The sequence below is a fragment of the Cylas formicarius genome, unplaced genomic scaffold (genome assembly GCF_029955315.1).
Source record: "Cylas formicarius isolate icCylForm1 unplaced genomic scaffold, icCylForm1.1 PGA_scaffold_7__23_contigs__length_41026272, whole genome shotgun sequence".
In the NCBI taxonomy this organism is placed as follows: domain Eukaryota; kingdom Metazoa; phylum Arthropoda; class Insecta; order Coleoptera; family Brentidae; genus Cylas; species Cylas formicarius.
Genome location: NW_026844352.1, coordinates 7535206 through 7559345, shown reverse-complemented (window position 1 = coordinate 7559345; position 24140 = coordinate 7535206). Strand labels below are relative to the sequence as shown.

Sequence of the window (24140 nt, the reverse complement as noted above, 5' to 3'; positions counted from 1 at the left end):
GTAAAAGCCACCTCGGTTCAATATTTATAATTTTGTAAAATTTTCAGATATGTAATAAATTCTTAAGTGTTTCAGTTGTAATAGATACCAATGTTGCCATACGTATCGGGTAGAGCCTGCAATTTTGCGCAATTTTTAATTATTAGCGAATACTAAATTTCAAAAGTTTTCCGTTTTTAGTTCTTGACGTGAATGCGTTTTTTTTCTTAAACTTTAGTACCCTGTTTACCCTGCATGTTCAACCGTAGATATTTTAGGACACACGCTTACACGCTTAATTTTTATGCTTGGATTTGGTTAAGTGATGTGCCCCTGCAAATAGATACGACGTATCAGTTTTTTTTTTGTGTATAGATCTCCAAGTGCAAATCAGTATCTCGGGTGTGGTCTAAAATAACACTGACGTGCACTCTTATGCGCACCCGCCTTATTGATCGCATTTATATTTCCCCTGTCTGTGTATCTCGACCCACTGGGTAAGTCGGACTTACCTTTTACTAAATGGCTAATTTTTGTTGTTTTGTTGATGATACCACTCATATTATCATATTATTTCATTTTCTCGCGTTGATGAGTGTTATCAATTTAACATATGCTTTGGTGAAGCCGAATCGATTTTTGCATGGTTGTTATTTTGTGCATTTGACGTATCGGTATGAACTAACGGTTGATTCTTTTTACCTAACAACTAACAGTTATTTTATAGGTACGGTTTAAAGCTGTTAGTAGTTTTTTTATTTATTCATTTTACTTGCATTTATTAAATATCATTATGTTTACTATTTCAATTATCGTACAATTAATGACATTCTTAGGTTATTTCGGAGTAAATAGAAAATATGGACTTACGGACCAATTGAATTTGTAATTGATTTCCGAACTTAGACAAAGGTATCCTTTTTTAAAGAGCTAAGATTGCTTATTATGTTTGCTGTAATTCTCTAAATTGCTCTGTTAATTCCTGAAAATTATACTGTTACTATTTTAATAGGAGAGCTAGACTATAAAATTGTAGTAGTGGGAAAAAAGTTGCTTATATTTCTGCTCGATTTTTAGATAAATTTACACCATTTGTTGCTTTACCACGTAGATTTATCAAAACATCAACGATTTTATGTTTTTGTTTCTGGAATTATCTACCAAATAACATTCTAGTTGATGTAATACTATTGACTTTAGATATTCTCTTTCATTTATTGCGTTCAATCAATCTTTCCAGATTACGCTACTAGATATATAAATAATTTACTTTTACTTATGCTCTTTTGCAGGTCGCGAGAATCATGAAGGTCCTATTTTTGATCTGCTCACTCACCGGAGTATTTAGCTATTTACCAAGGGGAAAGGTATTTATTTCCTTACTGTTATGCGAAGAAACCACCTTGTATCTCACTGTTTTAATAACGTCATTGTTTCAATTAAAAAAGTATGGTTCATTAAGATTTTAATTGAAGAAATGCATTCAACTTTTAAGGCCTGGATCAAAATTAAGCATAAGCGAAAACAAGAAAAAAATTAGAAAATATTCAAAAATTTACCAAAACTAAATTAATTTTTTTAATAAAATCGCTATTTTACACATCAAATTTGTTAAGTAAAAAACGAAAATTGTTATATATAAACATTCCAGGAGAGTTTCGCTCCTGGCCTTTTCCTGCGAGATTTGGTCAGTCACATGAATGGAAAAAAGGAATTGTCCAATGGAGATATTTCCTATTTCGATTTCACCGACGGACTGCCTTTAGATGGCAGCTCGCTGACTAGAGATCTCGAAGAAGAGCAGATGTTTCCATTGGATTATGATTCTTTGGGGTATGTTTAGCCTTATAACAATTCATATCCTTTACTTTTATCTAATTTAATACAATTTAATGATTTATTTATCGATACCAGGGATATCAACATGCATCCCAGCATTCGCGACCAGGAATATATTCGTCACAGCAGTTTGTGGAGCAATCAGTATATCCCGGGGTCGGATGGTGAACAGTTGTTTAGGCCCCACGGAGTTAAGGTTAACAACCAAGAGGTTAAGGCGGAATCTACATTACCGGCTTACTGCAATCCACCAAATCCCTGCCCAGTTGGCTATACGGGTGCGTTGCGTTTAATCGAAACTGTTCGTCTTGATATACCAAAATCTTTAGACTAATGAAGTGAATACTGGTCACGAAAAGAATTTATTTAATTTTACAGAACGAGATCCTTCAAATTCGTGATTTTTTATTTTACGTTTTGAATTGCAGGGTAATAGTATGTTATGCAACAGGTGCGGTAAACGGCAACGGTAAAAGTTTACCAAACGTGTTGCATACTATACTTTTTTTTAAGCCCGTTAGTTTTTGGGTATATTTTTGAAAAACAATACGAATACATTCACTGACAAGACCGTCACAATAGACAAACTTCAAGATTCAAGCAGTGCGGTAAAATCCCGGAAATATCCCAAGTGGCTCGGATCCGTGGGACACGAAACTCACGTGGTAAAGTGACGCTTCCCGTACGCTAGATCGGTGTATTTTTTCCGTTTGGATTTCAGCGTTTATTTTTCGTGGCAAAATTGCCTTTTCCTATTAAAATATCATTGTTCAGTGGGTTTATTTCTATTTACCAACTGGTTTATACTTTTGACAAGATTATAAAAATAGGTGCAAAAGTACAAAGGGTGTTGCATTCCAAAAACCATCACATTGGTGTAATCTGGAATACATGATATGTATACCAACAGGTGATACTATAAACGAAAATAACACGTTAGCTTAATAAATCTCGAGCATAAATAAACGTTTGTCGTTAAAGGGGAACAAGTTGGAAATAAAATTTAATTTCTTCCTAAAAATACACTCTTGGTCAACCTCGATAGCTGTTTGAATATTCCATTGAGCATATTATCATTGTAGGTATGGATATATAAAAGGCACGCATTTCACAAAGTGTACCACGGAGCTTTCGATAATGATTTTTTTTTATCTTTAAAATGTTTGGAATGTTTGAAAAATTTTTGGAAAGTTAAGTTGCACTTTCACCACTAATATTTGTCACTATATTTATGGAGCATTTATTTTTCTTTATATTGTATCAAAAGATAACAAAAATTCCTTACGTAGAAGAACAAGGGTGCCTGGAAGATTTCGAAAACACCGCGTCATACAGCAGACGGTACCAGGCGATGCAAGATTGTATGTGTGACACGGAGCACATGTTCGACTGTCCAAATTCCAATAATCCAATGTTAGACGATCCAATGGAGTCCATCGCCCAAGTGGATTTTAACCGTTTAATGCAGCAATCATTTAAGGTACATAGATATCTGATAAAGTTAACATATTTTAAAAATGGAAGTAACGTTCATAATTCTTCAAAACAAAATGAATTTTTAGAAAATCAACTGCTCGTACAACGTGTGTTTTAGCTAATAATTTTAATAGAACGTTCTAAAAATACTATAATTCTGGACATCAGTGTTTCCAACTAACTCAGCTTGTTTTTCAGATCAATCAGGGATACCCGCATAAAAATTTAATTGCCAAGAAATTTCATTCCGCTGAAAAGGTAAAAATGTAGAGCACGCAGTTATGTACTTTGACTTTTGAGTTATTTTCCAAATCATTTTTCTACCGTTCTTCTGCTTTTACAGTAGCATTGTGAATTTTACTTTAATTAAAAATGAAACTGGAGTCCATTTTATGCTTATATGGTGCCATTAAATACAACAGATTTGTACTATTCTAAATCAAAATGGATTGGCATGTTTGAAATCTCTATCACTTGTTCAAAACACAAAACTATTTGTTGGGGTGTGGATCGAAACGGAGAGACTGTTTTCTTTAATACACACATACACAAAATGAAAATACAGAACTCGTCACACATTTTTTTTTCATTTTCATGGTGCCGTTCATTCTTCTTCTCTTGTCACAGAACACACACTGTCCTTGCCGCTCTATGCACGTGTACACTATATAAATGTATCGCATACTTAATACTATTTATTAATCGGCACAATTTCAAACTGCTAATTTTGATTTTCATTTAGCCATGATGCATAAAACTAATCACGTCCTTTGCGATAAAAAAAAGTGAAACACGTTTAGGTTTAAATATATAATATAAGAAAAAACACAAAAACCTGAGCTCATAAATCATAGATAACAGTTGGATAAATTGAGTATCTGGAACCCTTTCATATGAAACCAATAGTATTGCCCAAATAGTGGGAATGGAACCCAGTTCAATATTGTTTTTATTTACAATATTCCGCTTTGAATTGAGATATGTTGGCTTTTATATAGTGTAATAAGGAATTATCGGAGTATATAATTAAGTCTATGAAAAACGAAATTGTTCTTTATCTTCGTTACTTTAGAGAAAAATTCATACCTTTTTCTCATTTTAAACATACATACAGAGCGTTATCGAAATGACATAACATAATCTAATCAGTAAATATAACTCTAACGTCGGCTGAATTCGTCATTGCTCTCGAAACTTAAAAATGATCTATATTTATTGAAAATTTTATTTTTCTTTAGAATCCCAACACAAATCCGTTTCTGACAGGCGAGAAGTTGCCAGTGGCAGCGAAGAAGGGGATTAATATGTTGTGAATTCGCTCTAGATTCTCTAAAGAAAAGCGCATGAGGATGGGCCCTTGATTGCGCAGTGATGTAACATCTATATCTACATATAGGGAGGCCCAATTATATGCCGACGACCGCTACGAAAAAAGGCTGATTCTCTGACAAATAATAGCCATTCCAAATACCCTTCGAAAAAATTTCTTAAAAAAACACTTATGAACAAAAAAAAATTAGGTAGTTAGTAGTTGCTTTGGGTGTTTAATATACTCTTCTACACTTAGAAAATGTGTTGAAAACAACCGATTGTGGACTCTTTTAATGTAACGATCGTTGAGTAATTCGCTTTGAATGATTTGACATAAAATACGTGAGCTAAATCACCGAGACATGATCTCTTTATTCTCGGTGATTTCCAGCTGGTTACACATATCACGATTTTGACCAAAATATCACTAAGGCCCTACTTGATTTTTTTTTCGGTACATCGCGGTCAAGGAATACAGAACAACCCAGTCTTTTCTACCTGTTTTCGTTTACCGCTCTACCGTTACTGAGGAAAGAATCATTTTACAAAGAAAGTGATATTTATATTAAAAGTGAGACGGTCAGATCGACGTCTTACTCCAAATGGTGGACTACTAAAACTATAAAATGTATAAGTAATATCATTAATAAGTATACAAACTATTGGTGTATTAACAGTTAATTGTTATTGCCGTTATACGAAGGTCGGTTAACCATTTTCTATAACAGGAACCTTCTCCGGCATGAAAATGATTGAACGCGAAACATCCGCGAGATGTCGTCGCAACACTGTTATTGCGTGTTCCGTTATCAATATGAATAAATGTATTCTCTTAATGCACATGGTTTTGTTTCATTTAACCAAAGAATAAAATTAAAATTTTACCGTAGGAACTATTGTATCGCAGCTCATCAGCAAAAAGTTCCACAAAATAATCCCCAAAAATTCTCCAAAAATAATTATCGAATCCAGGTGATTCTTACCTTGTCAAAAAACAATCGACAGCCGTATATATCATTTTAGCATTATTCCTACTTGGTCTAGAGGTAAGTGTAATGAAAAAATAATAAATTTAAGTGTGAAAAAATAATAGGCACAATACAATTACATATATTTATATTGAACATTTAGCATACTTTATTTCAATTTATTGTAATATAGATACATAATAGAAAATATTAATATGTACATGTATATGACTAACAACTATTTTGTATATATACCTAGAAGCGTTAAGAAATTTTTTATACAATTACGATTTATTCTGCTTAACTAAATTAATTGTAAAATCAGAAATATTTGCATAAGACCTCAAAACCTCAAAAAATCGTCCTTGTCATCAACACTGTCATTCATCAACCAAAGTTACAGTTACAGTTATACATGCGTTTTATAAACAACTAAGGTGACAACGTGGAACCAACATGGACTCTATTCATGTTGAGAGTCATGATAAGCTTTTTAAATTGAATTTTCAAATTTTAGCTTGTTTGAGTGTTTTTTTCCATATTCATCTTACCGTAAGAAGTTAAATAGATATTCGATTTATTTTGAAATACAAAAATATGATATTTACAAAACAAATTCCTTAATTACATCCTTTACCACTAAAAAACATAATAATTTAAAAAATAAGTTAGAGATGGTGTCATTTCGCAAATAGATTCTTTGAAAATCTACATATAAATTAAAGAGGAACAATGAAAAAGTTGGATGAAAATATTAGGATGAAAAAAAGATTAAAAACCTTTTGGCAATTTGGACCAAGTTGGTAAAGGAATACGGCTAATAAATTCCTAAATTATTAATACTGCAACATTGCCTAACATAAAAATTCGAAAGAGATCAAAGGCAGCATAGATATCGTAGACATAAATTCATTTTATACAATATGATAGATTGTCTAATAATTTAACAGAAATAGATGCTTTAGCATTTTTATCTGAATTTTTTAAAATTTTGACCGTATTGACCACGCACGCGCCTTAAAAATGCTAAAACTGGAAATAAATTAGTCGAAGTAAAGCTGCGTTAGCTGCATATTTCGTTTTTGTCTCGGACAACAAAAAAATCGGAGTTCAACTGCATTTACGCAATTGAATAAATCTAAAAACACGTAACTTAAATCTTCTCAGTATCAGTCAAAGTTTTGGAAGCCCTTACGCGCACATATTTAAATATTTTTGTGGTGCGAAAGATGAACAACCAAATAATACTGGGTGTTTTTTAAGTACAACGTTTAACAAAAATCACGTCTTTATCAATATCTTAGTAAATGTTCTTATAATTGATTTGATCATATTCAAAATTATTAACTTTAGTAGAGTTCCTGCATACAAGCTGACTCACATTTTCTGAAAAAAAATGTTGACCATTTACCACAAATTATAAGTTTTATTAGTTACTTAATTCTAAAAAAAATTCCCGAGACGCCACTACCTCTAATTGGAGCAAAATCAGTCCCCAGGGTTGGTTTAATTATTTTGATGCACAGTATTTTGAAAGCAAGAAAAATATTTATAATAAGAATCGCATCTCGGGGGTTGGCTGCGCATTTAAAACACCCAGTATATAAAACAGTAAAGTTTCTAGGGAGACACGAAGACGTAGCGCTCTGATTGGCCAGACCAAGTTGTTTCCACACTTTTTGTAATTATTTCTGTAAATATTTAGTTTTCTCGGTTTACCGCAATCGCCGATTTCCTGAACGGAATTTACATAAAAAATACCGCTCGATTGGGAAATAATGGCGCTGATGTGCGTTTAAAACTCCCATTTCAATAATAATGCACAATGAACATTAAACACGGTATATCTGGTAAGTCTTCTGATTGATTAAAGTAAACTTTTTTTCTTTTCCTAGTTACGTGATTATAGTCAGTTGCACAAACTGCGTGGCGTTTTGCATTCGTAAGTACTTTGATATGATAATTGATGGCATTAATATGTTGTTGCAACTGTTTATAATTATCCGCACCATCCGCGAACAATAAAATACCAATCCATTTTTAAAGATCTTCTCGATAAGGCACTTGGCGTAATAATAAGAATCAATACCTACCTATATACACACTTCATATAGTTCTTATAGTGTTTGACCACCCTGTAAATTGTACGAACTTTCCAACATCATAACACTCAATTAGCCATCAAGCGCTAAGCGATGCCCAACAAATAAAAAGAAAGAACTTTGACATTTGCTACCCTTTTGATTCTCGCCGCTATAAGATCCTATTCATCTTTGCTATAGTTACAGTTACACTATTCGTCAAACTAATGAAAAAATCGATAATTAAAATCATAACATACTTAGAGCGTCAATTATTTTTATCTGAAAAATCATTTGGAATAAATTAGTTCACAGTCTATAATCATATCACAATCACTGCACTTTCTTATTGTTGCCAGTTAGTTTATATAATCACCGAAATTTTCTATAATTAAATTTGGTCCACCGGAATTTTAGCACAGAGTTAAACCAGCGCTCGACCGAGCACCAGTTTTAGTATTAATCACACTTCCGTGCCGTCTTCGCCCTCGTCCTCGAACAGAGGTCCCGTCGATAGTCTCTTTTTCGGCTTCGGAGGTGGCCGAGGAGGAATCTTTTTGGGTTTCCCTAGAACAAGAAATAAAATTATTAGTCAGATGTCTATTGGCGAATTTAACAATAAACAGACGTGGCCGTTTAATTCCAAACTCAACGTTTACATGTTGCCTTTGAACCTTAGACCTACTCCTTCTACATGAATAGGTGGCAATAAAGCATTATTAGAGGTGTGTGGTTTGTGGAAAATGACGCAAGAGCTAACGATGAAATCAATTTTTATCGGATTTAAAGGGTAATTTGGAAAGTTGGATTTTTTTTCAAACTAGCCAAAAATCCCCACACTTCCAGCACTCCCTATTAAATTTCAAAAGCATCCATAAAACGCGTTTTTTCCGTTGTTTTGTCGGTAAGTTGTAAATATATTGCTAAAATGTGTTTAAGTTTGAAGAATAAAATTTTTACATAAAAAATATCAGGAAAATTGTTATTTAATATTTCTTAAGAGACATCCATCAACAAGGCAATTTATTGTGTGTTTGGATTGGAAACCGGTAAGCTTTTCTTTTAATGTTGAACTTTCGGATGAATCCATGAAGGCACTGAATGGCGAACTACACCAAACGAACTATTTCTTTAAACAATAGCAACATCAAAAAATTCAACGCAAATATAAACCGCATATGAAAACAATGCAACCATTCCCGATTTTACTTCAAACCTATATTATTATTTTTTTTGATTGAGGACCCATTGAATTGTAAAATCGCCAATATCAACTTCATCCATTCTTAGGTCAAGAATACTCAATCAATCAATACTCACCATGTTTTTTAAAAGAGATTTAAATCACTACTTATACAAGATTTGCAGACTTAAATAATTAGCCAACACCTCTACGCGGCCGTTCGTGCAAGTGTGCAGGAGAATCCGAGAAGAACTTTGTCTTTTCCAGACTGCAACATGGCGAATTTTGGGACTTGGGCTTGCACCCATACAAAATACAACTAACCAGGAGCTCAAGGGTAATGATTAATTGGGCCTTTTGGAAGACGATCCGAATTTTGGCCAAAAAATTATCTTTAGGGACGAGGCGCATTTCTGGATGAATGGCTATATTAACAAACACATGAGGTTCGCCAGGTAGCAATGCATCCACAAAAAGTAACTCTTTGGTGCGGATTTTGGAGTGGCGGTGTTCGTGGTCCTTATTTTTTTGAAAACGACGTAGACGAGGGCATTCGGAGCATTGGAGCTTCTTCGTGAATATGTTTAGGGTATGATTATCTCTCGCAGAGGTGCCCACCAAGATCGTGCGATTTGACTCCGCTAGACTTTTTCTTGTGCGGTTTTCTAAAGTCGCGGGTCTATGCCCTTAAAGCCAAAATAACCGACGCAATCGCTCAAATTCAGTCGGAACCATGCGCAAGAGTCATTGAAAATTGGACCAGTCAGATCCGTGCCACCGCGAGAAGCCGCGGCGGATATTTAAATGATGTTATATTCCATAAATAATGGCATTCATAGGTCTCTCAAATAAAATAAAAATATAGTTAATATCTCACACACACAGCTTGGTTTATTCCATTTCAACATCGACTCGCCTTTATTATATGAAACAACACCCGCGAACCAAATAACATAACCTAATTGCAAAACTGCAATTTCAAACTTGAGGCAAGCAATATGAGATAATAAAATGTTTCAAAATTATGTGTATTGTGTATAATGTTTGTTATTAAACACCAAGGTTAAATTAAAACTCACTCACTAACTATTTACACCCCCCATACACACTACTAATAATAATTTATATAATGTCTATTTATGTCGGTTATCGGTTAATTATTTGCGCTTCACTTTTCCAACTGACTGGCAAGCGGTGCTTCACTTTTATAGAACGCAGTGAGTTCTCGCGAGTTTCTTTAAACCAGCCCATTCGGCTCCCTCGTCACAGTATTTTTGTTAGAGTAGTACGAAATTGAGTAATGATGAGGTGCAAAGGATTTTGGTAGACACGGCGCGGAATACTATGGCTCGAAGTAGGCGGACTTAAAAAAAGTTTCTTTTCGGTTTGGTTCTAAAAGTGCCAATGTATCAAATTTGTATTTTTTAAAAAATGTATATAAAAAAGTTTTATTTTCGGTTTGGTTCTAAAAGTGCCAATGTATCAAATTTGTATTTTTTTAAAAATGTATATATTAAGGGTAAAATATTCTCAGATAAAATAAGTGTGGAATTTAATGAGGTTTAGAATGTCCAATTTTCATGTTTCAAATACTTAAAAGTATTTAAGTTATGTGAGCAAAATTTACGGCGAAACGTAGCAGAGTAACGTTTGAGATAACCTGAATTACAAAACTCAAAGTTTCGTTTCTTTTTATCCCAGAGTAATCTAAAAGATCCCATAGAAAAAAACAAATACTTCTTTTCATAATTGGCAAAATTATAAACACACAAGTGCTTTTAGATTAAAGTAAACTCATAATAACAGGTAATAACGCGGCCAGCTCACGCGCTATAAGTATAGAGGTTGTTTTCTAATTGAATGTCAATAATTCAGGGCCAGATTTTTCAGTTCACTTTAAAAAGAAAAGTTCTTCTTCAATCATTTGTAAAGAAATTTAATTTCTTAATTTTTTCCATCAGATGTACGGTTTCGCATAAAAAAATAAAACAACAATAAACGAATCCGAAGTACGTAATCTCTGAGGTGTATTTTTAAAATCTTTATTATTATTATTATTATTATTGTTATTAACATTATTACTAATTTATTATTTCTTATCATTGTAGAAGGCTGTCTCTGTAAGAATTAATTTCGTTGTCAAGGCGGTTGTTTGACATCAGTTTTCAAATTCAGTTTTTTGAGTCTTATTAATTGGGTTTGAAATATCCGAGCATTGTTATTTTAAAAAAGAATGGTTGAGTTTATTAATGAGCAGTGAGCAGATATGCATTTTAATTATGGTTTAGCTGATGGCAGTGCGTCTGAAGCTAGCGGATTATATCAAGAGCGCTTTCCCAGATAGGCGAACATTTTCGAATATGCAGGGTGGCCTTTTAAGAGCGGCCTATACCTAATCTCAAAACCTATGGGGTTACAAAAAAAATTAAATACAAAAGTTGTTTCTATTAAAATGACCTTTATATTTTTTATTAATTTTATAATCGCCACTTTTTCATATGCAATGTGGTAAAACAAAGTTACATTTTTTTAAGTAGAACACCCTACATTTTAATGCATTTTTGGATAGTCCTTTCAAAGACAAATTCAAAGATATATATGAGTATGGGTCTGTGATGCACTGTTTCGAACGTCTTCTTCAAAATTCTCGTTATGTTTAAACCATCATGGCTGGGTTGCTTATTAACTTTTTAAACTTTTTTATATCTATTACTTTTACGAAAATAATGCTTTTCTTTAGGCAATGATTAAATTTAAAATATTTTCTTAAAATACCACCAAAGACGAAGTTTTATTTGAAGAGAAAGCAGTCGCCTATCGCCTTAATTATTGACATTCAATTAGAAAACACCTTGTATAGATAATAATGCAAAAAAAATATAATTTCTAGAAACAATGTAGGAGATTGTATTGGCAATTTCGAATTATTGCGATCTATTGTCCAGCAGTATATTGTTAATAGTATGTTCCGCAAGCTTACCTTCCGTTGTGGGTATGTCACCGGCAACGGAATTTCTCTTCTCCGACGGGGTCAGCAGTTGGTCCGCATTGTCGTGCGCCCACTGTGTCCTCGACGGTGTTAGCTTCGTCGAGTTGATGTTTCTGGGCAGCGTGTGACACAGCAGAGATTGTGGTGTTTTAGGACGGGGCTGCGCAACCGGAATCTGCGATTGCGCCGACGGCTCGGATTTCGTGTGCGCCGCGGTTGGCGGAGAAGATTCAAGTGATTCCGCTATTGGTCCGATTGGCGTCGGGCTTAACGCTATCACGCGATTTGAGCGAGGAGTCGACGCAGCTGTCTCCGAACCGATTTTATTCAGGGACAGCGCAGAACTGCCTGCAAATGCAACAAAACGCTAAGTATAGAAATACTTACAACATGTGTTTGCGTTAAAGTTTCAGACGATAGTAACGGTAACTGGTAATTGGTAAATGTTTAACAACTGAGATAACCCCTATTCCGATCAAGCAATTTAACATAAACCCGGCATTTAGTCCTATACAGGTCGATTTTTGCGACCATTTAAAAAGAAAACTTCATATGAGCATATACCCTAAACCTCTTAGCTTTTGAGATACAGGGTGGTAAAATTTTCAAAAATAAAATCTACATTTTTAATATCTATAATACCACTTAAGATATTTTAATCTTATTTTTTTAAATCAGTGGCGGGAGCACTGAACTTTTGACAGGCATTGACAGTACGCCACTGACTTCTCTTAAAATAGAAATTGTTCTTCCAATCTCCAATCATTTCTTTGCTTAAATAAATTAAAACCTCTTCTCCGCATAGTCATAACAATATGACTAATATGACAGCATGCATGGAAATTAGTTTTTATTTTTAAGTGAAAACCGTGCGACGGACTAAAAAAGAATTATGAGATCAAATATGCTCATAAATGAATGCAAACGTCATTACTTTTTTTTAAGGCAATCAGTGGCGTGCCACTGATTGTCTATGAAAACTTTTTTTTGTGAAAAATTAAAAACAGTGTCCTTCGGAAAAAAATAGAAGACTGATTTTACTTTTACAGTTATTAATATAATTTTAATCGACAATTACTTAAGTAAAAAATAATAATGATAATAATTCTCTGCATACTGTTATTTTAACAATATTGTCAGGACCATCCAGAGAAGAGGTTTTAATTTTTTTAAACCAAAACCGTACATCGCCTTGAAAAAATCAAGAAATATTTTTTTTTAGAAATGATTGAAGATTGTAAGAATAGTTTTTATTTTAAGAGAAATCAATGGCGTACCCCAGCCGCTGGTGGCCATTAAAATTTCTAAAGTGGTATTTCAGATATTAAAAAATTTATTTTATTTTTGATAACTTTACCACCCTGTATCTCAGATGTTCATATAAAGTTTACTTTTTAAAATGGACCCACAAACTGTCCCCTTAATTATTGATATTCAATTAGAAAACACCCTGTATATACTTTTTACATAACTTGACTGAAACTGGCTCGCATAAATGAGGGGCATCTCGGATGACTGATTCCCACATTGGTGATAGGTTGAAACCTGAGTCGCGATTAAGGTTGTTAGGTTGTTTATCGATTTCTATAGACTCTGGGATTTTTCGCTGGTAGAAGAATTGATTACATTCAAGAATTTTAGTTTTATCGAATAAAATTTTATGTCCGGTTTCGTGATTGTGTTCGGCAACAACTGATGAGTTTATCTGTCTTAGTCCTAAGGCTCTTTGAGCCTAGTTGATACTTTTCGTCCGGTTTCTCCAATGTATTCTTTGCCGCTTATGCATGGAATGCTGTGAACTCCTGGAATCAACAATGGAATTTTATCTTTGACCGACCGAAGATGTTGAGAGATTTTTGGACAAGTGGTAAATCTGGTTGTGGCGTTATACTTCTTTAGAACTTTTGATATGTGGTCTGGGATATTTTGAATGTAAGGAAGGACCAGGCAAGTGTAGGATAACTTTCGGCCTCATTGCTATTGGAAGGTTGTGGTGAAGTGTACTTTTTGATCGAACGCTTAATATCCTTTTGGAGAGAAGAGCAGAGGTCAGGGGTTTAAATTTTGGGTTCAGTGACTCGGGCTGAGATAGTTTTACGGCTCTGCAAATAAGATGATTGGGCCGGATCGTGATATGACCATGCATTGTTAGGGCTGATTTTCTATTGATAAGAATATAAGAATGGAAGGTTATTATTAGTTTCCAACTCAATGATAAAACGTATGTTAGGGTGTATAGAGTTTAAATTTCTAAGAAAATTTACTAGGGTTTCTTGACCATGAGGCCAAATAACAATCATCATCATCGACGTAGCGTTTCCATAATTTTGGTTTTAGATGAAAGGTGTCGAGAGATTTCTTCTTAAAGGCTTCCATAAATAAATCCGCGATGACTGGTGGTGGTGATGAGTGGTGAAAAATTTCATTTTTCGATTAAGGTGAGAAAGTTTGGTTCCAGATTCTCGGATTTTAATATATCTGAAATAATGTTGACAGTTTCAGGAATAGGAATATTGGTAAAGAGGGACTCTACGTTGAAACTAACTTGTGTATCTAATGTAATGCTTTTTAATTGTTCAATAAAGTGAAAGGAATACATTATGAAACTATCAGTTTTCCCTGTAAAGGGTTTTAATAAGAAAGGTAGATCTTTTGCTAGAGAATATGTAGGAGAACCAATGGCGCTGACAATAGGTCGAAGAAATAATCCTGGTTTGTGGATCTTGGGGAGTCCGTAGAGACGAGGAATTTTAGAGTCATGGGGGGTGACAGAGTTTTTCACGGAGTCTGATAGAGAAGAAGCCTTAATAACAGACTTAAGGTTGCGATCCATAGATGACGTATCTTTCATGCATTCCATGCATATGCGGCAAAGAATACATTGGAGAGACCGGACGAAAAATATCAACAAGGCTCAAAGAACAAGAAAGAGCCTTACGACTAAGACACATAAACTCATCAGCTGTTGCCGAACACAATCACGATAAAACTAAAATTCTTGCATGTAATCAATTCTTCTACCAACAAAAAATCCCAGAGTCTATAGAAATCTATAAACAACAATGTTACCGCGACTCAGGTCTCTACCTATCACCAATATGGGAATCAATCCTCCGAGACGGTGTTTATGCCCCTCATTTAGCTCAGTCCCCCTCAAACAATATATAAGCAGGTACAGAGTAAAATGTGAGCCAGTTTCAGTTAAGCTCTGAAGAAGCCAACAGGATGATTGGCGAAACGTCAGCAAGTTCGACTCAGCAAAAACTGACGCAGGACAAATCCAGAAGTTTTGAAAAAATTATTACAGTAGCCTGTGGAAGTTTCTTTGAAAAATCACACTTGTATATTAAAAATGAAGAAATTAATGAAAATAACACCGCTAGAATAACATATCGTGACGTCAGTGCTCGTATCAATTTGCGGCTGTGTTTTGTCCCCGGCGATGCAGACTTCAAAAAATAATAAATAAAAATAAATAAAAGGTATTTGTTAGCGCATCAAGAAATTTAGTGCTGAAACATGTTTTGCTGCAGTAAGAAGTTTACAAATACCTCGACAAACAGAAACCAAGTAATGTTACCCCAAGTTCCATATATTTGCACTTATCAACCGGACGGATTATGTAGTCAAATATGAACCCAAAGCTGTTAAATTTTAGTAACAATTACATTCTTTATTCCTGATCCTCGAGTAAAGTAGCAAGAAACTACTGTTTAATTATTGAACCTGCAAAGCAGCAATCAGTGTCCGACTTAGACAGAACGAAAAAGTGTTTCAACATAGAATTTTCAATGCAATGCAAAGCAAGACTAAAAGTGTTGATAAAAAAAAGGTTTTGTGGTTTTATTAATGAAAAAATAAAAAATAATAAAAAAATAAAAAAATGAACGAGCTTATGACTTTTTCGGAATTATGGAATAATTAAAATAATAATAAGAACACGTTTAGAGAATTTAAAAGGATAAGCACATTTTTTTTTGCTAAAATGACATTTTATTATAATTAAAATTGTTATAGCATTCATCAGGAAGGAACTAAAGGAGGAAAACCATATTTACATACCTTACAGAATGTGCAAATAATTAAAACTTCGCAAACATACGGCCTCTGATGGTAACAGGTAATTTCGAAAATATCCAACCAAAAAAATTTATTTGGAACGAGTACAGTAGCTAATTTTATATTCACGAGGAAGGTACAATGTGCGCAAGCACTGTAAAGGATTTTAAAAACACATAAGTTAATAATGGATGTTTTTCTTGATTATTGTCACGCATACAGAAAGAGATGCTATTTAAGCTTCGTTATTTGGTATTTTACAATGAGATGACCCAGCTAAGTGAAAGGAGAGAAAAGGGTTAGAGTCTTGCAAGTATAGTAAAAGGCATTAATAGATATGAGTATAACAACAGTGTTTTATGCAGCAAGTTTGGTAAACGGCATTCGAATCATTATACCTTTGGGCTTTTTATATTATTTATTAATGTATACAGTTAAATATTGTTGTTAATAGTGAGTTAATAAGTGTTGTAATATACAGCCGATATTCCGGAAGTGGGTGTCAACATTTTTACTTTAAATATATATCATTGCTTTTTTCTGAAATATTTAACATGGTATGTCAAAAATGAAGTTTGCACACGAAATTCTTTAAAATTTTAATCTTTTAACTTAACCTGTAAAAATGGTCCGTTTAAAAAACTTAGTCAAATTCAAAATTTTGGCTAGTTATAGTTTTCTCATAACAGATCGACGAAGTTCTCGGAAGGACAGTAAACTTTGGTAATACATTTCAGTGCAAAGCAGATCAACATGATTGGTACTGACTGCACAAAATTATAACTCCAAATATTTGACAAATTAAGTGAAAAAATTACTGTCGGCCAAATAAAACAGGGAAATAAACAGGAATTTACTAAGGACGTGGGCTTTCGGTTATAAGAATAATACACCAAATTCTAAACATATATCAAGCGCCACAATTTATTGCAACGTATAAAACTACATTGTTTGCTCATATTCTGACAGAAAACAATTAGATTTGATTAATGGTTTTTTTTTTCGGTGACCCTATTGATTGTATTAAAAACGATTCCTTTCACTACCGTTTTATATACGAACAAAGAGGTTTTCCTATAAAACGTTTCATAGATTTTCTGCCGAGATTGTGATAAGAATTTGAATCTGTTTCATATTAATTTAGAAGACACAAATCCTATCAAAAGTTTTAAAGAATTAAACTTTTTTAAAATTAGGTTGAAATTGTATGTAAAAAAAACTTTTTTATTACATTATATTTCTGGGAAACTTTTTTGGCCATATGTAGAATAACATATAACGCCATTAAAATCTTTTTTCTATTCCCGCGTGTAAAATACCTAATTACCCACAGATCTAGCGTGCGGGAAGCGTCACTTTACCATGTCAGTTTCGTATCCCATGAATGCGAGCCACTTTGGACATTTCCGGGATTTTACCGCTGGGATTTGGGAGCAATCGGATGTTTTCGGAGACATTTTTCACGCTTTGAATTTTGACGTTTGTCAATTCTGACGGTCATGTCAGTGAATGTATTCGTGTTCTTTTGCGAAAATGTACCCAAAAACCAACGGTCGTGGAAAAAGTATAGTATGCAACACGTTCGGTAAACTTTTATTAAAAACTCACCCCGCTGCGCTCCGCTCCGCTTGAATAAACATTCATAATTCATAATAATACATTCATTGTTTAACCCAATAAAAGACTACGTTCTCTTGATCATTTAACACGGAATTCAAATTTGGCATCTGATTACAATCTTGGTTCTCTTAAGTCACTCGTGAGTTCAATGCCGTTTACCACACTTGTTGCTGAATAGATAATTAAAAAAAAACAATTTTAAAATAGTGCACTTTTACTGGTTTTTAGACCACACACCGTGATTTTCGGCTCAACACAAATTTTGCATAAAATTGGTTTTCAATTTTTAAACAAAAAAGTAAGTAGGTTTTTCAATACTGCCGTTCAAAACTTAAAGACTATTTAATGCTTAAAACTTTTTATTGTTGACTTTTCTCTCTTTCTGGTGAAACAATTTTCACTTTTATTTTAATATTCGCAATTGATTTAAATTTACATATTAACAGTGATAAAGTATACAACTAAACATACAATAGCGCAAAATAGTGTTGTTATTTAAGCCGATATTTATTTTTTGTTACTTCTGAAGCGTTTATTTGGCACGAGCGGAGCGAGTTTTTAATAATAAAATGATTTTTAATAAAATAAGTTTAACAAAAAGAAAATAAAAACTAAAAGTTCAGATTTTGACGAAATTTTTTCGTGAAAATCTGAACTTTTAGTTCTTATTTATTTTGATAAATGGATTTTCATCAATTAAAAGCCACCTGAGTTCAAAATAAGTTTAATAAAATTTCAAATAGAAAAAAATATTCATGGCACTGGTACTGGTACTGGTAAATTATGTACACTTTTCTGTTCAGTTTTTAAAATTTGTTTTATTTCGGTTTTCTTTACCTATGCTCTTTGGTCTCTTTCTATATATTTAAGTTTACTTTCTGTTCCTTTGCTTAAAAATATTATTTTCATTCGCTAGATGCTTGTGGGTGAAATCAAACTCGAGATCAAGGCGGAGCACCAAAACTAACCAAACTAACCAAAACCAACTATATGTTAGGGACGTAAAAAAGTAAACAATATGTACATATTTTATCATCTAATTTCAGCATACAAAAATGTATAAAATCGGTACTAAAAAATTAAGTTAACCGAAATAAAATTCCCGTCGTTCGGCAATTAAAAATTAACAAAAATGAAAGTTGGTAATTTTTTAACCCCAAAAATGACCAGAAAAGCTTCTTTTGCCATTCAAAAATAAAAACATTAATTTGAATAATATTATCAATATTTACTATTTGCAGTGCCGGTGTCATTTAAAAATTTTGCACACAAGACAATCCAGCATTTCTCAATTTTCCAAAACTTGCGATGAAATAAAAACTATTTAAAAAAAAAGGAAAATCTGGAACTTTAATGTGAAAAGGAGTGTTTAGATATACTCCAAATTTTCCAGGTCTTCCTGATCGCTGATAAAATTGACGCCTAACTGCGGCTCCAATGTTACAACACTGCCGATGGGACAGAACGACATTTGTGGTTGCATAGTCTTGTTTTCGTAATTATAAAGTAATTACAAACCGAAACGCCAATAAACCAGAAGTTAAATCAGACAAAGACGAAATTGTATATTTCGTGGCAAATGAAACTAATTTTCAGTCGGACCTGGGGCATTAATTTCCAAATTCGCTTTAGATTAAAGTCGAGAGTTTTTTTTTTGGCTTCCGTTTTAGTTCTTAAGTTTCTAATGGATGGAATTTTCTTCCCCGAACTTATACTTGAAATTAAAGCAAAACAAATTTAAGTTTCACCCGACAATGCTTTTCCGATGCATAATGCATTATCTAATTAATTAGTTGGCGGTGTTTTCTAAAGGCGCGACATTTCTGTCACGATGACTTGAAGCAAAAACAAAAAGGCGGACACGGCGCGCATCGACATTGCCTTAAAGCAATCTGCCAAATTAGCTTCGGCATGGCTATCACGTTGAGAGATTTGACGTGACTATGCAAAAATTAATTTAAAATTTCAATTTTGAGAACTTGTTTTAAATTAAACAAAACGTTTACATTTAAACTTTAGCTTGTTTCCCTTAAAATTTAAATTATTGATCCTGGCAGTTTTTCGCGTTTGGTCCAGTCCCCTTAACGATACTGACTGACAATAGTTTCTTCCTGTCGTCTACGCTAGATCGGTGTATAAATAGGTATTTCACAGAAGGGGGTGGAAAAAGTATAGTATGCAACGCGTTTGGTAAACTTTTTAAGTCACTTGTAAACGAGTGACTTAAATGCCGTTCACAACACTTGTCGTGTGCTTTTTACCACATATTAATGGATTCTGGCATATAAGTTATAGAAAATTTTTTGACGAGGGCGTTAACACATTTTGCGTCTTAACATAACAGCATATATTTTGTTCATTTTGAATTAACAGGTCAAACCTTGTATTGGTGTCTTTAAAATGACTTAAATTAAGTTGAACTGAGGTGGCTTTTACTTGATGAAAATTAATTTATCAAAATAAATAAGAAGTAAAAGGTCAGATTTTCACAAAATTATATATTTTCACATGACAATTGTTTCGACAACACCGTGTCTTTATCAAATGTACATTTGATAAAGACACGGTGTTGTCGAAACAATTGTCATGTCATAATATATAATTGCGTGAAAATCTGAACTTTTAGATCTTATTTACTTAAATTAAGGTCTCGACTAAATTTTATTTCAATAATGATGGATGTCGAATATCTCAAATATCTGCATAATAACGAAGCTCTTTTGCACAAACCGAGGCACAAACCAATTTACGGCGTGTGTTGCATGAGATACCCTAGACTGCGGTACCTCTAAAATGCTTGATGCAAAGGGGCATAAATCGCGCCTTTGAGACTAGTCGATTAATAGTCGGTCGGTTTATAAACGCACCGTCGAACTAGAGCTGCTCTATTGTTTAAAATGGCTCTTTATTTCAATCAAACATACAAAGAACCACCACACCTAGTGTTAAATTATTATTTAAAATGCTAAACCCGCAAGAGTTGGCCGGTAAGGTGCAATATAAAATGTTATATAGACTATGAGATTTAATATGTATTTGCTCACCATCTATGGTGGTCCTCAGTCCCAAATTATCATATAGTGGTTCTCCGACAACCTCGCTACTGGGAGGAGGTTCGGAGCTCCAACTCTGTCTGGGTCTTCTCGGTATTGTGACGTATCCGGCGCCTTGTCTGGGTATCCTTGGTACCGCCGCACCTTGGACGAATGGACTGTGAGATCTCGAATAGGGCAGCGTCTTGTACAGATTAAGCTGATCGTAAATGGGACTGTGAAGCGGACTCTGGGGGCCGTGATGAGCTGGTAATCTTAAAATTAAAATTAACGGCTAACACGTACGAACAAATCAATTTAACGATTTAAATATTAAATATTATAATTATAAAAAAAATAAATATTGCAATAACAATTAATGGCGGAAAAACAAATCGAACTTTGGGATTTCCGAAAAAAATGCAACACCTACCTGGAATCGATGACAACCGTTGAGGCATTTGACCCAGCGGGAGAAACTTGAGCGGCCCTCGGCGGGAAGGGTAGCAAATCCGGCGGATAAGGAGGGTTGTTGAGGCGGTAATCAGAGGAGTCGATGAGCACGTTGTGTGATTTTCGAAGTAGGGGCTGGTCGAAGTCGAGAGATCTCGACTCCTCGTCACAATCTACAAACAAAATGTTCAAATAGATAGGGGATAACATCGGCGAAAATTTGTTATCATTTGGTATCGGTTTCTGACATAAGATAGAATTTAATTAATTTGCCCATGATACACGTTTTCACTTTCACTAAAATATAGTGGTAGGGATGATGCAATCCTTTTCTAAATAGCTCTTAATCATTCCAATAGATCACGCTTGTGGAGGATTTTTGTTTTAAATTTGGATTATTATAAATTTCATTTTTATATTTTATTATATATATATATATATATATATATATATATATATATATATATATATATATATATATATATATATATATATATATATATATATATATATATATATATATATATATATATATATACACACCATACCATCAAAATTAAGATAATTTTTTTTTACTTCTTTTTATAGACCCAAGGAATAAAATAGGTGTTTTGGTCTATACTTTGGGATCTGTAAAAATCTTATCGTAATAGTCATAGTCAAGTAAAGACATTTTGCTCGGAATATGCAATCAATTTGACGAATAACACCTGTGTGTGTACTTTACTCACTTCCGAAGAAATTAATTTACTTCGTTCACCTGTAATTCGACACAAGTTACGATTTTCAGTTGAATTTCAACCAAAAATGTGATTATTTTCATGATTCAATACGCCTTTAACTTAGACGTCAAATGTTGACTCGGAAAGATCGCGATAACAAATGAATGCGACCAATAATAGGCACTTGTCCTCCCGACGCAAACTTTGCGATTAAATAAAAAATGTTTTACGCGCAAAAAAAACTCAATCTAATACCATTTCTGTCCTGTCGATTTTTCAGAGCGACAAACTTGCCGGCAACGTCTATCTTTATCACTTTTCCTCTCCCCCCACCACCCTTCTAAGATTTTTCTGTCGGGCGCCGCCCTCGGGTGTCCCGTTGTGTAAATAAAATATCGATATAACAGGAAACGTGTTTTGCCTTCGATTGCTGGCGAAATTACGGACATAATGTAAAGTCGACAATGGGGGAATGTTAAGTAGGGAAAATAGAGCGACATGTGATGTAATAAATTTTTCGATCAAGGGCGACAGTTCGCTTTTGCCGCTCCTCCGTCGCCTTTTTGTCGTCGCCGTCCATTTTTTGCCCTAGCGTAATTTATTTTTTGCCGCCCCTTCAAATAAATTAACATATAGGTTTTGCCATAGCTTTCCAATTTTGGAGGTTCTGTTACATGCTTAGAAAGAATTGTATACTGATTAGAAGCTTCGCGATAATGAAATTTTGCATTCTAGATTCCACAATTAGATTTTTCAAAGGGTAATTTAAATCATAATAATAATAATTATTAAATAATTATTCAAACGAGAAGCAACGACGTTAAAGAAGACATAGTCTCGACAAAGACACCATTCGCGACCAAGCTATTTAGCTATTAAGGTACAGAACTGGCAGCGAATACGTAGACTATTAAAATAAAAATAAATGGCAATATTGTACACTTTCAAGAATCCAGAATTCTGATTAACAACCGCAATCAAGATTTTGTTGTGTATCACATTAAATTCATTAACTGTTGTAATAAAAAAGTCAAAATGGCTTCTTCCCGATAATTTATCATTTGCCATTTTATTTGTTTATTTGGTCGATTGACCACGTCAAATAAATATTCACTGATTTAAAACCGCCTCAACATTTTATAACCCGCGGTTATTTGGCTGTCAATTTAAATTAAGCATTGACGACATCACCCAGAACTTTTCAATTTTTTTCGCATCAAAAATATTAATATATAAAAATAAATTTCCGCAGAGCTAGATTTTGGTGGAGACCTTGGGCGCACCAGTAGAAATAGGGTCCGAAAAGTCCCCAAAGCGGTTTAAATTAATTATTAATTATTTTTAAAGCTAGTATATTTATAAAGTAACAAGTAAACAAGATTTTTTCTTTATAAAACAGCAAAATTAATCAGCTAATGCTCATTGCGTATCATTTCGGAAATACAGTGACACAAACAAAATATTCTGCAAAAACGTACTTCTCCACAGATTATGTTATCTTAAATAGCATATCGTTATTCCGATAACATTAAGGAAATCACTGTAATTCAGAAATAACCCACTGTAATAAAAAAAAGCCCATCACCACCAACGGTTAATGCAGTTTGCGTATTAGGGTCGAGCTAGCACCATTAGGTTACAATCGATTAGTATATTTCACCAACCGAATGACTTAGAAGATACAGTTAAGTCACAAACATTCACATTCGCCATATTATCTATATTGTGGTATGTTGTTACCTATTATTTGCTATTTTGTGGAGATCCATACATTAGTGCTGCCCGAAAACCAAGAATTTCCTATAACAATTTTTTAGACAATTTATTTTTTTGCAATCTTCCATATCGTATAATTTTAGGACAAATGCCGACAGTTATTATTTTCAGCAATTTATTAGAAAGAAAATTGAAAAATTCAACTCATAACTCAATTACAATTTGATGGTTAAAACAAAGAGCAAAAGTAATAAGAACAAGAATGCCAATACGTTCATAAATGGCATATTTAGGTAAATAATTTTAACCAACAGTTCAAGACTAAATGCTTTGGTAAAGCTATTTAAAGGTCAGCTAATCATAACAGTTTGGATTCACTCACGTTTTAAATTGTTGTACTTAAAAGCAAAAAATTAATGCAAAAAAAAACGTGTGGAATACGTTATTAAAAAAATATTTACTGTTATGTCCAGGATGACTGGCATATATTGAAAGACATACTAATAGAAATATTATTATATCGGAGTATTTAACATGATTTTTGAGAATGTTTGCAAATGTGTAATCCTCGTTCTAATCTAAAGGCTTGTATTTGCATTAATTTCTAAATTAGTTCGCCTAAATGATTCGGAATTTCTCAACGAACTCTTCACATTCGTGAAGTTTGGCCAAAAAAAGCAAATGTCCTTTATTAACATGTCAATATATAGGT

At 33.5% G+C, this 24140-nt stretch overlaps 2 protein-coding genes across 4 annotated transcripts in view; one reads left to right on the top strand and one right to left on the bottom strand.

Moving 5' to 3' along the window:
• The first annotated feature begins 396 nt into the window (after positions 1-396).
• On the top strand, positions 397-5445 carry LOC132705432 (neuroendocrine protein 7B2). Its single transcript, XM_060676018.1, has 7 exons — positions 397-476; positions 1272-1346; positions 1631-1812; positions 1894-2096; positions 3108-3298; positions 3493-3552; positions 4533-5445. The coding sequence occupies exons 2-7, from the start codon at positions 1284-1286 to the stop codon at positions 4605-4607; spliced, it is 774 nt and encodes a 257-aa protein (XP_060532001.1). The 5' UTR covers positions 397-476; positions 1272-1283; the 3' UTR covers positions 4608-5445.
• A 262-nt stretch (positions 5446-5707) lies between these two features.
• LOC132704757 (uncharacterized) overlaps positions 5708-24140 on the bottom strand; it is a 381739-nt gene continuing 363306 nt past the window's right edge. For all 3 annotated transcript variants that reach the window (XM_060674976.1, XM_060674977.1, XM_060674978.1), the window contains 4 exons: positions 20971-21163; positions 20550-20812; positions 11818-12174; positions 5708-8221 (listed from right to left, as the gene is read on the bottom strand). In XM_060674976.1, coding sequence (XP_060530959.1) covers positions 8118-8221; positions 11818-12174; positions 20550-20812; positions 20971-21163 — 917 coding nt within the window. In that variant the 3' untranslated portion in view covers positions 5708-8117. The remainder of the gene's footprint in view (positions 8222-11817; positions 12175-20549; positions 20813-20970; positions 21164-24140) is intronic.